We start from the raw sequence: 14,565 nt of genomic DNA on the forward strand, positions 1-14,565 counted from the left end.
GTTGTTGTAGCAGCACACGTATACGGAATGCTGGAGTGGCAACACTTGGCCGTTTATAAATCCGGGTCCTTCCGGTAACATAGAACCGTCTGTCGTGGGAACGTGCATCAGAGTTACATAACCGTAGCTTAGCAGTCGAACAAGGTGGCAATATTCAGGTGCGGATGTAAGGTATAATTAGTAAATCTTATTAAGAGTTTTCAAAAAAAATCAAATTCATGTAAAAAATTTAATATTAAGTTAAAAAAAATTTAATTAATTTAAAAATTAAAAATTCTCCAGCACTCGTACCTGTTTTGATTGGGGTAAAATAACAAATTGATTAATTATTAAAATTCTGTGTTTGAGTTATTTGAGACGTGGCATGTTTTTAGTTCACAAAGCTTTCGCTTATAATTTAACGCTCCACTGTTCATCCAGTATATATTAACCCGAACAACTACCCATCCAAATGAATTGCAGCGCCTCCTCCAACGTGCTGCAAAACCCAAATCAAAGTCAAAGTTTCGGCAAAAGCACTTATTTGTGCGCATACATATGTATATAAAAATGAGTTTTTTCTCGTGAAAATAATTGAATGTGTGCTGGGGGGTTTGTTGAAACTTTTTGACACTTCGATGTGTGGCATGTGAAAATGAAAATTAATCCTATTAAATCTGTCACTAATTAGGGTAATATGTTTGGGGAGTTCACACGCCCGTTTCCCGTTATCAAGTGACACAGTTGAACACAGGACGAAACGTAAGTATGTTTATGCATACATAAATCTATAATGTGTAAGTACTTATCTACGTAGGTATAAAGGCAGAATAGGAAAGGAAAATAGCTGGACTCCATTTCCTTCACATGTGTGGTTCACGTATCATATACTTTTAAATGCCATTGAAGACAGCACTACCCAGTGTGAAGAAAGACGGCGCCAGACAAGATCTGTATGTCCTTTAGAAATACTATACAAGTTACGCCAAAACTTTGTTTTAAAATGGAATAGATTATTCCCGAACTCTCTTTGAATTTACGGACCGCTGCCGAAACCAAATGTTAATGCATTTGGAGGGAACACGAGAATAAGTCTTTATCTGTACATATATCCTTCGATAAGTCAAGGTTACGCATATTTGAATTATTAACAGATACGTACGTTGAATTTGCTATCACCTAAAAGACCCCTCAGATGCATCAAGAACTTTTTTTTCAAAAAAGCACATCAGATGGCAGACGAGTTAAGCTTAAAATGTTGGACTAAACAATTTTATAAAATCAAAATAATGAGATTTTTGGAGGTGCCCTGAAATCAGTCTAGCTGATGTAAATCTTAATTTTTTTTTCGAGATATTTTGGTCCAGTCTTAAAGCAAAATAAATTTTATACATCCGATGAAAAACAGTACCGATTTTTTTGTGTATAGAAAGTAATGAAATTGAAATTTGAAAAAATAATTACATGCCAATAAGCACCAAGAGAATGGACTCCTAAAACACTCAGATTAAAAATCCGATTTTATAAGAAGCTCTGAAAAGTAAAAGGGTAGATATTCAAGGAGATAAGGAGAGAAGGACCGAGAGAATGCGCTGGGATAGGATAGATAGAGAGATAGCTAGTAGTGTGAGAATTTTCCAGACTCTTTGGCAAATCTGAAAATATCATCCAGTTTGGAAGAATGAATTTGACTCATTCTCATGACATCGGAACCCAAAATTCATAGCCTCCACTAAGCAAGACTGGTAAATCGGGTCCTCAATGATTCCGATGGAAGTCATATGTTTCGGTTGTGTCCTGTAATAATAGTGACCATCGACCGAACATCTTTTCTTCCAAGCTTTAGACGCAAGTTCGCCCATTTTTTGTTCGGGCTTTTCACAACACACTTTGCAGTTCTAGACCGGACCATCGCTCTTTATGTAACTTGCATACATAATCGCTGATCCAATTCATGATTCCTGTAGAACTGGTTCCGATTATAAGCTCTGGTACCTGTGGGGTAACCGATGATCCGTAGTTCGCCAATTCATTGGCAATATCAATTCTTTGAACACCGCGGTGTCCCGGAAATCAAATAAGTACAAGCTTAATCGGTCTTGCAACATAATTAAGCTTCCTCTCACATTCTTGAACATTCTTTTGAGCTTTGCTTCGCGTTCTCCAGAGCCTTTAATGCAGCCTTATAGCCTTATAGCATCCGGCTTTAGAACCTATTTCATTGTTGAACCCATCGGTAAAGAAAATATCCGTAAAATTTCTTTCAATGCGCTCTGGATTACTGCATTGCTTACGCAATGGAAAGTTTACATCAAAATTCCTTCCAAATGAAACTAAGGGCATAAGATCGTCCTTAGGTGCCAAAAAGATTGGATTCTGCTCATGAGAGTTATACATCCTAATAAACATACATAAAAGGTGGTGCAAAATTAATCATCCAATTTTGTTTTTTGATAATTTTTTTATTAAATAGAAAAAAACGATTTTAGTGGTGAACATTTTTATGTTGACCTTTATGCGCTCCATTGGTTGTCTGTGTTGTTCACAAGTGTCAAATATGATTGACGTACGACGCCATTTGCGTCTTCCGATAGGGTGATTAATTTTGTGCCCTCTTGCATATATATGTATGTTCTTCAATATAGCAATAAGTTCTCCACAAAAGTCTCTAAGAGGAAAGACTAGAAAGAAGCACGGACTAAAGCCCAAAATAGACAGCAATCTTTAGTGGTGATATATAGTAGATCAAAACGATGTGATAGGCTGTGGGGTTCACTACTAACCCCTCGCACTAAAACTGTGCTTATGTCTACTTTACCATTCCATAATTCAGGTTAACCTGACTTTTTTTTTTTTCAATTTACTTTGACAGTAGAGCCGTCATGAGGCGAGTGTAATCCTACATATAGTACCACTTCTAAGGAGCAAGCGAATGTTGCAGAGGCGTGTGCATATCACGGTATACATATGTATGTGGGTGGTATGGACTCCAGGTCGCAAGAGCATACCCGAAAATGATGACGCTGCGAGCCATCAGGGCTAAATGTGCTTCTGCAGACACCGAGCGAAGCGGTAAGCATCTCAACCTATAAAACTTAAACTAGCCGACTTATATTTTGGGGTATAATGCATCCATGTTGCGCTCTGCATGATCTTATCTTACTTTTAGTGCGTCATAGTGGCATGTCGAAGTAGAAAAAAAACCATTTCAATAACAACTTGTTTCGGCTTTTGAACTCCCTAAATTTTCTTATAAATTTCTTGGAGATCTGAATAGCCTGTGAAAAGGATTTGCGATAAACGGATGTTTTTTTTTTTTTTTTGAACAACTATTCATTCATTGGTTGTCGAAGAAAATAATATTTTTTTTCGAATGTTTTATAGACTAATAGACTTAGCCGCACACTACTCTTGACATGCTGGAAATTTAACGCCATTCGCTTGTACACCGCTATTTTCCAAGAAGGAGTAGAAAAGATATGAGAAAGGAGAGAAGACAATTGACTTGCAAACATTAAACTATCCAGATGTGAAATTGCTATTGGTTTTGAATTTCACTTTTCGCCTTTTTTTTTGGTTTCCTTTGTTTCCGCACTTTTTTAACTTCATCGAATTCGATACAACGAACAAATGGAAATCTATTTCGTGTTAGTCGCAAATTCGCTCAGACAGTGCGACAATCAAGCGTCGTATGCCGATAGTTAAGTAGTAAAGCAAGTTAAGCCTCGGTAAAGCTGCAGACGGATTGACGTTCGGCTAGCCAGACATGTCTGGCCAGAACTACAGTGTCATGTAAAATTTTAGCAGCAATTGATATACTCATTTAAAAATATGGTAAACGGTAAGGTTCTAGGCAACAAGTTCGGTGGTAAACAGCCCACGGCCGGGGCTCAACCGGACATCGAGAACAAATGAAAATTTTAAGCTCGTCGCTACAAATTTTCACGATAACGCGCCTCAGTCCACGCGCAAAAGAGTGGCTGCCAAGGGACTTCCAAAAACTATTGATCATGAAATATTGAGGAAAGATATTCGGCTCCTTGAAAAATCAAATCGTGGCTTAAAACTTCTGCGAGACAATATTGGAGCGATTTCGTACGGTAAACACTATTTTGTGGAGGGATGAATCCCATTTTAATTTCATATAAATGTGTGTGTAAATGAAGTGTAAATAAGCCAAATTTCCGTTATTGGTCACCTAAAGGGCAGAACCCACTATGACATCATCAATAGCCCCTTCACAGTTCCAAAGTCACGGTTTTGTGTGCAAACGCCGCGATTTCAATTCATTATTCTGCCACTGAACACTCAGATTAGATTTGTGGGAGGTTAGACAAGTCCAAGCACTCAGTCAGGGAGATCATTGCACCACACCCAGTGGAAAGAATAGAGAGACAGGATAGTTGCAGTGCGGAGAGTAAGACGAAAACATTCATTTCATGTCACTCTTCCGCAAATTCATTCATTCATTGATGAATCTTAAGAAATCCGGAAGAGGAAGAGTTAGAACTTTATCCATACTCAGTACATCGCACCCCAACAGTCTAAGTCTGTATCTAGAAAAGACCCGACAACTTCAGAGAAAATGCTCTGCAGTGTCCTCAGAATAGGCATATTGGATTGCTAATGATTTTCACAGTAGCCATGTGCTGACCACAGGCGTTGTGCTCTGTAATTACACCCAACAGTACTCTCAGGCCATTTCTACTAAGTTTTAGGAAAAAGACCGCTAATTTCCTGTTTGGATTTGCATAAAGCACTTGGCTACTCTGTAGGAGTTCAACTCAGACCAAATTCTTCTATGGATAGACCTCATGAAGTCGTAAATGAATCGATGCAGAATTGACATCTAGGGCCTAGTGGAATGCTTGCAGAGCCTTCATTAGTCAGTTTATCAGCCAACTCGTTCCCTGTATTACCACAATGTCCAGGCACCATAATAAGACCAACTGTGTTGTGTTTAGCAAAACTGGGTTTGCTGAGCTCTTAGTGGACATCCAGTACGTAACATTAAATATTTTAGTGCGAATTTATGTATTTAAAAGAATTTCTATTATTTTGCACAACAGTGTAAGTATTTGTGTCTGAACTGCAACGACGCTTGCTTTTTTTAGCCCTAGCATTGTTTCAAGGTCTATAATGCAATTAAGATCTTTCACCACTGTTCCATCCACGTACACACAAACGCACTCTTTCCATTTTCATTCTATTTTGCAGACGTTCTTTTGTTTATCCTTTTACCACAAAATACAATTACCAAATGAACAGGTAGTTTGGCTTCTGGATTGGCAATGTTGCAGTTATTATTGTTGTTGGAGACAATCTTGCATTTACCAATGATATTTTGGTCTTGCATATTTATTGTGTCTGCATTACTAGTACGTGGCTGATACGCTCCGGATTGGCAGATTATTCATGATTATCGACAAATTCATACATACATAGGTACATCTATTGTTGTCCTTCGCTTTCTTCCCAAGTTGGCGGGACGAATAATGAAATATAACGAGTCGCAAAAGCAAAACCCAAAGAAATTTATCAAGCTATTCAATTACTTATGCGACTTATCCCAACAATACACATAAATACATACATACACACATCCATTGGCATATTAATAAAGGGGCCTGTGTAAATATGTATACTCCCCGCAGAGAAGCCCAGATTTGTCCAGCAAAAGTTCTAGTTACGAAGTATTGTTTTTTCGGAAAACGAAGTTGACTGGTGTATATTTTTTACCAAGGTGCATTTTTCTACCATGTAAAACTACATCAAAATGGAATTCTTTGGTAGAAAAATTCTTTTATAAGCATTGTTAAATATTTGGTGTTTTTTGTTTGTTCCATTCAGTGATGAGTTACAGGGTGTTAACAATGGAAGTTAATTGATAAAAGCGAAAATGCAAGACAGACCGCTGAAATTGTGAATGATGTTTACGGTGCCGATACTCTAAAAGCTAATTACGTGCAAGGCATGTTTGAGGTTAAGGATACACCTCGTACAGGCAGGGTCGTCATCGAAAATGTCGATAAAATCACAGAAATAATCGAAATTGAGTGGCATCGCCCAGGAGCTAAAAATCGACCATAAAACAGTTGTAAACCATTTGCGCAAAATAAAAAATAAAAATAATGGATTTCTTCTTCCCCAAACTAATCGAAAGCATTTCATAATGTCCGCCACAAAATTCTTGCCAAAAAACTGGATTCATATTGCGGATTTAGTGGCTATGCAATGGAATCAGTAGAAAGCTTTCTAACATTTGGATAACAAAGGATTGTTTCCGAGGTAACTATTCTAGATTAATGCCAATAACCTCTGGTGTACCGCAAAGTTCTATCCTTGATTTAGTTTTATTTACTTTATACATCAAGTATGGTACATTGAAAAATGCGTCTCAGCACCCCCTAGTCTTCTCTTAGAATAAATGAAGACTTGCAATAAAGTTGTTCAAGTTAATCATGTCCAGGATATCCATATTCCATTACAGTATGAGGACTTTCGTCGACCGAAACATGAGTATTGTGGAAATTAGTTACTCTACTTTATGTAAGGGGTGCAGTATTTGGAGGCAGGGCTTGGTGAACCTTTTGATGGTTCGAAATTAGATGGAATAGTTGACGGAGGAGTATTCTGCTAGAAACTTCCCATCAAACTCAAGTTCAGGTTACCGCACCACTGCAGTGTATCCCAAGCAGATGTAGGGGCAAATAAAGAAGCAGCTGATTAGTTACTCACTTGCGTAATAACTGTCACGGAGGTTCATATCTACTTTCGGTTGCATCCGAACTCTGTGAAATTAGACTCATCTGGATACCTAGTCATAATGACATTGCCGGAAACTGCGAAGCAAATGAGCTGGCGAGACAGAGGACCTGTAAAGTAATTAGCCCGCGAAACGATAGGTTTAGGATCCCATTGACTACCTGCAGTCTGCTTCTGGAGAGGTGGAATTCGCGTCAACTCAGCGAACGCTGGGCAAATACGTAAACTTGTAAGGTTGCGAAATCTTTCTGGAGACAAATGGATCGGAGGCGCTTTAGGGATCTCTTGAGGTTAATAAAATATCAGCTCTCAAGTTTCGTGGGTACCCTTACAGGGCATTGGCCGCGGGGTATACATGCTGTGAAACCCGGCATTACTTCGAGCCGTTTTTGCCTCAGTTGTAATTTTTAACTGCCCTGCTCTAGGTTTTAGGTATCTTGGCTCTCACCTCTTTCCTACGTGTTTGGCCGAGCTCATCCTCCTATTTGTGGTGTGCGTCTTGATGTTGTTCCACAAATTGGGGAACCTACACTTTCAAGCCGACTCCAAACCGCAAATATATTTTGTGAAGAACTTTTTCATGGCAGAAATAAAGTCGGAGGTTTGTCATTGCCTGCGAAGGGGCGACCGCTATTAGAAAAAACTTTTTCTTCTTTTTGGTCTGTCACCGAGATTGAAACCTACGTTCTCCCTGAATTCCGAATGTTAGTCACGAACCAACCCATTCGGCTGCGGCGGCCCGTGTAGAATCCATTAATATTAAATACCTGATGAATTTCATTAGTAATATGAAGCGGCTAACCACCGTAATCAGTCATCGTTCGGGTGTCTTCAACAAATACAAGAAATCACAGTCAAAAAATTGTTTACCTAAAATGGTAAATCTAATACAGGATGTGCGAGACTATCTCTTCCTCTTCTTCATCTAGACAGCTTCTACAGAAGTCATGTGTTTGCAGGCTCATTCTCTGGGTGTGTCTGCCTTTTAGGCAGTGCGCCATTATAACGGAAGTCAACGTGCTAAAATGTGCTTATCTTGGCTCAGAGATTCTGTACGTTTAGCATTGAGAGTAGGCGATTCTATCCTCTTCAAAAATAAGTACCTTACAAGTTTTTAAGGGTTTGCCTATGTCCTTGTCCCATCAGTCCACTTCTTGCCAAGTCCCAAAAATTTTTTACCAACCTTTGAATTGTTGACTTCTTCGAACGATTATTTCCACCACGAAATTTGGAATATTTTGTTCTTAAAGATCGGCCGTTTTGTGAATAAGTTTCAATAACTTTAACCCGTGGTTGTATCGAGTAAAATTGTGCAACTGTCTACTTGACAAATCTCAAAGATCACATGAAAAGGTACCACCTAGTAATTGTTCACTACTGACATCTAAGCGTCACTTTTGAAATGGATGCAATTAAATGAATAGATACTTCATATGTATCTGATATATCCTGTACAATGGTTTAGCTTTTTTATTGAAATTCATATCTAATTTGTTCAAAGAAGGTACGGAACTACTCTCCATTCATGCTTCACAATTTTACACCTATTCAGTCCGCAAAAATCCTTCGGTTAATTGTGAATTTGCGCACTAATTTGATTGCTTTCTAATCCCGACGGCTTGGCACTGACATGTGTTGTAAGGATTGCTTAAGGATAAGATTGAATTTCTTCCACCCACTATATTGCTGCTATTATTGTTGTAGGAGCTTGCCAGCACCCCACTGCAGAGTGGGCTTTCAATTTGGTCAAGCGAATGCGTTATGCCAGATCAAGCAGATGGCTGTGTGTATGTGCGTGCGCATTAGCTGCGTGTAGCCAATATGACAAAATGAAAAGGCACAAATGTAGGTATGAAATTAGAAGCCAGACATGCTTAAATAGCTAACGAAAAGCAACATGGCACCAAAAGGGACAAGCGTAGGCAGCAGCAACATCAGGAATTAGCCTTCTTTAAGCTGAACAGGCATTGAATGTCAACCAAAAGTGCTTCCATTGAATAGATCAAATTTACACGTGCATTTATGTATGGATTCATGTATGGGCATACAAATGGCATTTTCGGTTGTGGGCTCAGTCAAGTTTTGCAACCCAGCAATGAAGTGCGCTTGGCGCTGTGTTCCGAAATCGATACCTTTTTCAATGCGTAAATGTCTACTATCTGTCCGCTTGTATTCAACCGAAGCCAGACACTAGTGTACTTGTAGTCAAAACCAAATACACCCGTCATGCTAGAGTTACATCATTTAAGCATCCTTTGTATACCTTTCTCAGCATTAATGTGAATATTTCGTATAAACAGATAATTGCAATCCAGGCGAAACAGGCTCACCATATGTAGACAACTTGACCCCCCATAAGACAAACTGAAAATAGAAAAAAACAAGACAGCGCAGTAAAGCAAAAACCATGTCGGAGGTGTGTATGAGGAAATGAAGGCGTTACTACTAATCTAAACATACGGCCGACTTCATGCAGAGCAAATAATTTTCTAATTTATTGGCAATTGATGTCGAACTGACTCGAAACCGAGCTGATACTCGTCGAGCACCAAGCAGAAATTTGAAAATTACTTGAAGCTGCAAATTAAGCGGGAAGTGGAAGTCATCGTCATCGGCGTCTGCCTCACACTTGAGCACAGTTGGTTGGTAATTTATGGCAGCAATTCATTTCGTAAAACAAATGGAAGTAAGTGTGGCGTAAAAGTGCCACATGTGAATCACACACACACGCGGACTTGCAACATTCTAGCTGAACTCCCAAGGGGACATGCAAACGCACGCACACTTTCGAGTATGTATGTATGTATGTACGCATCTACAATGCGTTGGAAAATATCCACATAGATATGTGCACATAAATGTATTTGTATGCCCTGTTGATTGCGTACAATACGCACTGTTAGTTCAAGTGTCACCACAACGTGATTTTTCAAGAAGTCGCAAGTTATTTCCAATGTTGCCGCTCCTTGTGTATTTATTTATGTTGCATCTATGTACATACGTACATACGTATGTTAAACGTATACTCTCGCTGAATATTTGTTTGTTCTGGTTATTTATTTAATTGTTAGGTCAGCATTTGTTATTTGCATAAATGTTTCCTGTGTCGCGCGGACCTCACGCAGGCGGCATGCCACACAACCACTAGCAACAGCAATGTTTTTGTAATGCCGGAAGGTTCAATATTGCTGTTTTGGCGATCCATTATCATCATAGCCGCACTCTGGTTCAATATTGAATGTTCCTTCATTATTTTTGGAATTAGTACAATGCGGGTGATCTGCTGCTATTATTCGAACCCATATCTGTGTCGATTCCTATGCGTGTGTATACAGTTGCTTCAATTGTCTGAAGACTTTTCTAATCCCCTTTAGAACATGCTTGCACAATAGACATTGATTGCGTTTATTGATGCGGTGGTAGTAGAGCGCTCTTAAACAATTATTACGTGTCTTATGTTTTGTATGCTATATTATGTTATGTATGTAATGCTATGTTATTTACCTTATCTTACGTTATGTCGGTTAAATTTTGATGTGTTGTGCTATGTTCAGTTGTATGGGTTAAGTTTTGTTATCTTATGTTATGTATGTTAAGTTTCTTTAAGTTTTGTTATGTTATGTTATGATGTGTTATGTTATGTATGCTAAGTTTTGTTATCTTATGTTATATACGTAATATTAAGTTATGTCTGTTATGTTATGGCATCTATGTTTTGATGTATATAATTTTTTGTTGTGCTATGTTATGTTATGTAAGTTACGGTATGTATGTTAAATTTTGTTATGTATGTTAAGTTTTGTTATGTTATGTATGTCATGATAAGTATGTTATATTATGTTATGTTATGTTGTGTTATGTAGTGCTATGTTCTATTATGTTATGTTATAATAATTTCATAGCTCCTATTTTTTATAAACGCATTATACTCTCACGTAATTTAGAGCATAATAAATCCTTGATTGTCTGTAGATACTTATACTATTTTTCAATAAAATATCACTTTACACTGCAACAAATTTTAATTGATTAGATTGAATAGTGAAAGAAAGATGTTTGTTTTTGTCTATTTTCATTATTTTTGGATGATGAGAATTCTATGAAATGGTTGTTGTTAAAGCGATCCGGTGGCGCCATGCAAAGCCGTGTGCGTGGTTCATTTATCCAATGATTGTAATCCAATCTGTTTGGCTGGTGGTCCTGCCGTTTGCGTTTACAAGATTCTATCGATAATACTGTTCGCAAAATTGAAGCCCATCACCAACTAACAGATCGTTAAATACAATGACTTTGAAGCCGCTTCTGCTAACAAAAAAAGAAGCAGTCTATACTCAGGAAAGAAAAAAGCATAGAAAAAAATGAATAAGGACGAACCTGGCACCATATTTTGAAATCCAAGGATTAAATCTGTCGTTCAGTATTCATTTCTTTGCTTATCCACGAAAACTGCCTCAGTTCAAATTTAATAATGCTTTTGTGAAATTGCAATTGACCAGTAGTTCTGATAATGGGATAATTTCTCAACTAAACTCTAACATACAGCACACTTTATTATTCTCGCAAAACTTGCTAAGCTCTCAGGTCGGTATGTTAGTTGATGTAGCGTGTAAGTTACCATATACAGATAAAATATCGACGTTTAATAAACTTCTGCCTCTCTTAGTTCGACAACTTTTGTTCACATTGAAGACACAAAGCTTGAACAGCTCATTTTCATAAGTCTCTTTTGGCGCCGATACATGAAAAGATCGGTTGATGCCAATTGTGGAATATGGGGTAAATACGGTAGAACCTCTCATTCAAGCTTTTGGCACCCTGGCGCGTCGTCAAAATAGTGTGTGGCCTGGCATTGACTTGGTGAAGCATTACCTTTCTATTCACCAAATCAGGCAGCTTCTGGTCAATCTCCAATTCAAACTTTGATTCAGTACCTGGCCTGACGGAAAGAACTCAGAGTAAATGTTTCCCTTCCAATCAAAGGCTTAACCACGATCTCTTGCGACTGTTGCTTTCATATGTGATTCATTTTCCAATGCGATATCCTCAAAAATCGATATCCGTTACGCTTCGGCAAAGAATCACAGAAGTTTATTTGTCGTCAATGCGTATAGCACCCGTATTTCAAGCTTCGTTTTGAGCCTGGGCGTATGCAAATGGTTGCAAACGTTTTTCTTACTAATCTTCAGTTCTTGGATTCTTCACATGTAAGTCCGACTTCACGAGTTTTATGACTTTATCGCGATTTTCGACAATTACTCTACCAATACGCCTCTCATCTTCGACATCCATTTAACGAGAACAGTGTCATTGTAACGGACACTTTACTTTTGCGTTCCCTATTGTACTAAGTCCTTAAATAGCACACGTTTTTGTGGACGCTTGCTTTGATTTTCCAACTTGGTCGTAGTCTAATTATTAACTAACAATTCGTTAAGGTCGAGCCGTGTTTGATGTAAGTCTATTGGCACAACAGATTTTCGCAGCAGGCTCCACACCTGCGCACTCTGGGTTTAGGAAGAAATGAAACATCGGAAAATGTGCAAAAGTCCGATACTTACAAATTATTGTCTTGTCTTCTGTTTAATACTGTAGTGAGTGATTGACTCAAGTGTCTTTATGTGTCATCGGACTGTCTAAAACGGTTTATCTCTCCTGCCAAGCTGGTTCTACTGCTGCTGTTGTCGCTTCTAGACTTTCCTCTCACAGTCAATGTGGTTGAACTTCTTTACGAACGCCGCTGCCGACGCTTTTACAACGTCTCATTTAACGATGGATGAGCACATATCCTGGGCATAAGTTTTGTGTGAGGCGGCGGATGTTCGAAGTTCCTTGCCTTTTCCAGCAGTGCTCGTTGCCGTTGGCTCGTTGAAAGGACAAATGTTTTGCGCTCTTAACTGTATTCGAGTAACTGGGGTAAAAGGATTGTCAGACAGCTGGAAACGGTGTAGATATTCCAAGAAGCAGCCGTATCCGGTGAGTATCTGATAGGGTTGATTGCATTTAATTTAAACCAAAGTCGCACATTGGCATTGCATTTAGTGTCATCTAAACGTACTCCTTTTGACTCAATCAAATCCCATTAAATGGACATTTTTAAACTCCTGAAAAATTACATATTCTTTGAAGCTTGCAATACGTATACAAATTTTTATGCGGCCGAACTATTTTTAATTCAATTTTGAAAAGGGTTGCCGCCATTTTGAAATCGTAAAACTCTACCGGTATCTTGTCTAGCCAAATGTAATTACGTAAAATCAACTAGAGCGAGTGAGAGAATACCATTAATTACTGGTGTGGTTCTGCATAGCTACTGCCTAAGGTAAACAACTGCTGGTGATGATATACCAGTTGCTAGGCTATATACTCTCGCACACTTATACTCCATTCAACATGTTCCACCTTTTGAACCTCCGCTTGAATGAATGGCAATTTTGTGTCACCGCAAAATTTTATCTCACTTAAAGGAATGAAAACAGAATTCCAAATTACAACCAAACAATGGCAGTTCGAGTTGTACTATAAAAGCGTCGAGAACTAAGAAAAATAAAATTGCAAAAATGCAGTTTTCTTTCTCAAAATGTGCGAGTAGACTAAATGACAAGCGTATGGCACACAGTGGCGCTTTTGACTAATTTAGTCGCACAAAAGTCATTGGCAAATTTTGAGATAATTCAATATGGTTTAAGTTCACAGATGCCCACTGACTTAATAAATGCAAATATTTTATTTTTATGCTTTAATTTTGAAAGTCAATGCATTTTAAGTAGACGGCCGCCGTAGCCGAAAGGGTTCCATTCGGAATTCAGAGAGAACGTAGGTTCGAATCTCGGTGAAATACCTAAATGAAAAAAGTTTTTTCTAATAGCGGTCGCGGCTCGCCAGGCAATGGCAAGCCTCCGAGTGAATATCTGTCGTGAAAAAACTGCTCATAAAAAATATGTGCGCCAATTATATATATACCTATATATGAGGGTCATTGTACTAATCAGGTTCGTTGCTTAACTCTTTATTGAAAGTGCCCATAGTGATGCTTTTCATATGCACAATTGATTTTATAGTAACACTAACATTGATCATGGTTTGTTTCTTATGAGGATTGCCTTTAATATTTTGCGACTTTGTAACACTGCTTGTGATGGGCTGTAATTCGGTATTTTTGTTGACAAGTTTGATATCTTTTAGCATAAACTTAAATATAACGTTTTCAATTACGAATACTATTGCTTTCTTTTTCAGACAGTTGGAAAATTTATCTCGCCCCAAAAGATGGAATTAACTCGTGAATATTTTCGTGCGATGATTTATCGTAATTTTCGACGTGGCGGTCCATCCATGCAGCTTAAATCTCATGAAGGCCGTCTGAAAATGTTTGTTGTGCGTGCCACAAACAATCGATGCTGTGCATCAATTGAAACCAGAAGATCCTCATGTGACATATCGGGAGATAGAGGCATCCTTGGCTTGCATGAACATTTGGTCGTCGAGACTATTTCTTCTCGTTGATTAGCACATATTTAATTTCACCTGAAGAAGCTGTTTACAGCTCCTTAAATAGCCCGTATTGACTGCCAAAGAGAACATTTTGGAGCAGAGAAAAGCCATTTTCATTACTATTTTACTGTGTATTCATTATTAGGCACGAAATATAAAAGACAACCCTGGTAGTACTCAGGAACGTACACTGAGTTAAGTGAAGAAACCACAAAAAATCTCACTTCTATCACTCTACCGCACATGCGGTGTCCAACAAACTCTCATTGCCTTATAATTTCGTTCTATAATTTAAACACATAAAATAATTTTGTCCTGTTAACTTGTGTG

General features: G+C 38.2%; 1 protein-coding gene across 1 annotated transcript in view; it reads right to left on the minus strand.

The window, feature by feature from the left end:
• Positions 1-5,335, minus strand: part of LOC129248708 (tyrosine-protein kinase Drl) — a 91,320-nt gene extending 85,985 nt beyond the window's left edge. Inside the window, exon 1 of the mRNA XM_054888335.1 lies at positions 5,237-5,335. Coding sequence (XP_054744310.1) covers positions 5,237-5,335 — 99 coding nt within the window. The remainder of the gene's footprint in view (positions 1-5,236) is intronic.
• Between the last annotated feature and the right edge of the window lie 9,230 nt (positions 5,336-14,565).

The sequence above is a fragment of the Anastrepha obliqua genome, chromosome 5 (genome assembly GCF_027943255.1).
Source record: "Anastrepha obliqua isolate idAnaObli1 chromosome 5, idAnaObli1_1.0, whole genome shotgun sequence".
Taxonomy (NCBI): domain Eukaryota; kingdom Metazoa; phylum Arthropoda; class Insecta; order Diptera; family Tephritidae; genus Anastrepha; species Anastrepha obliqua.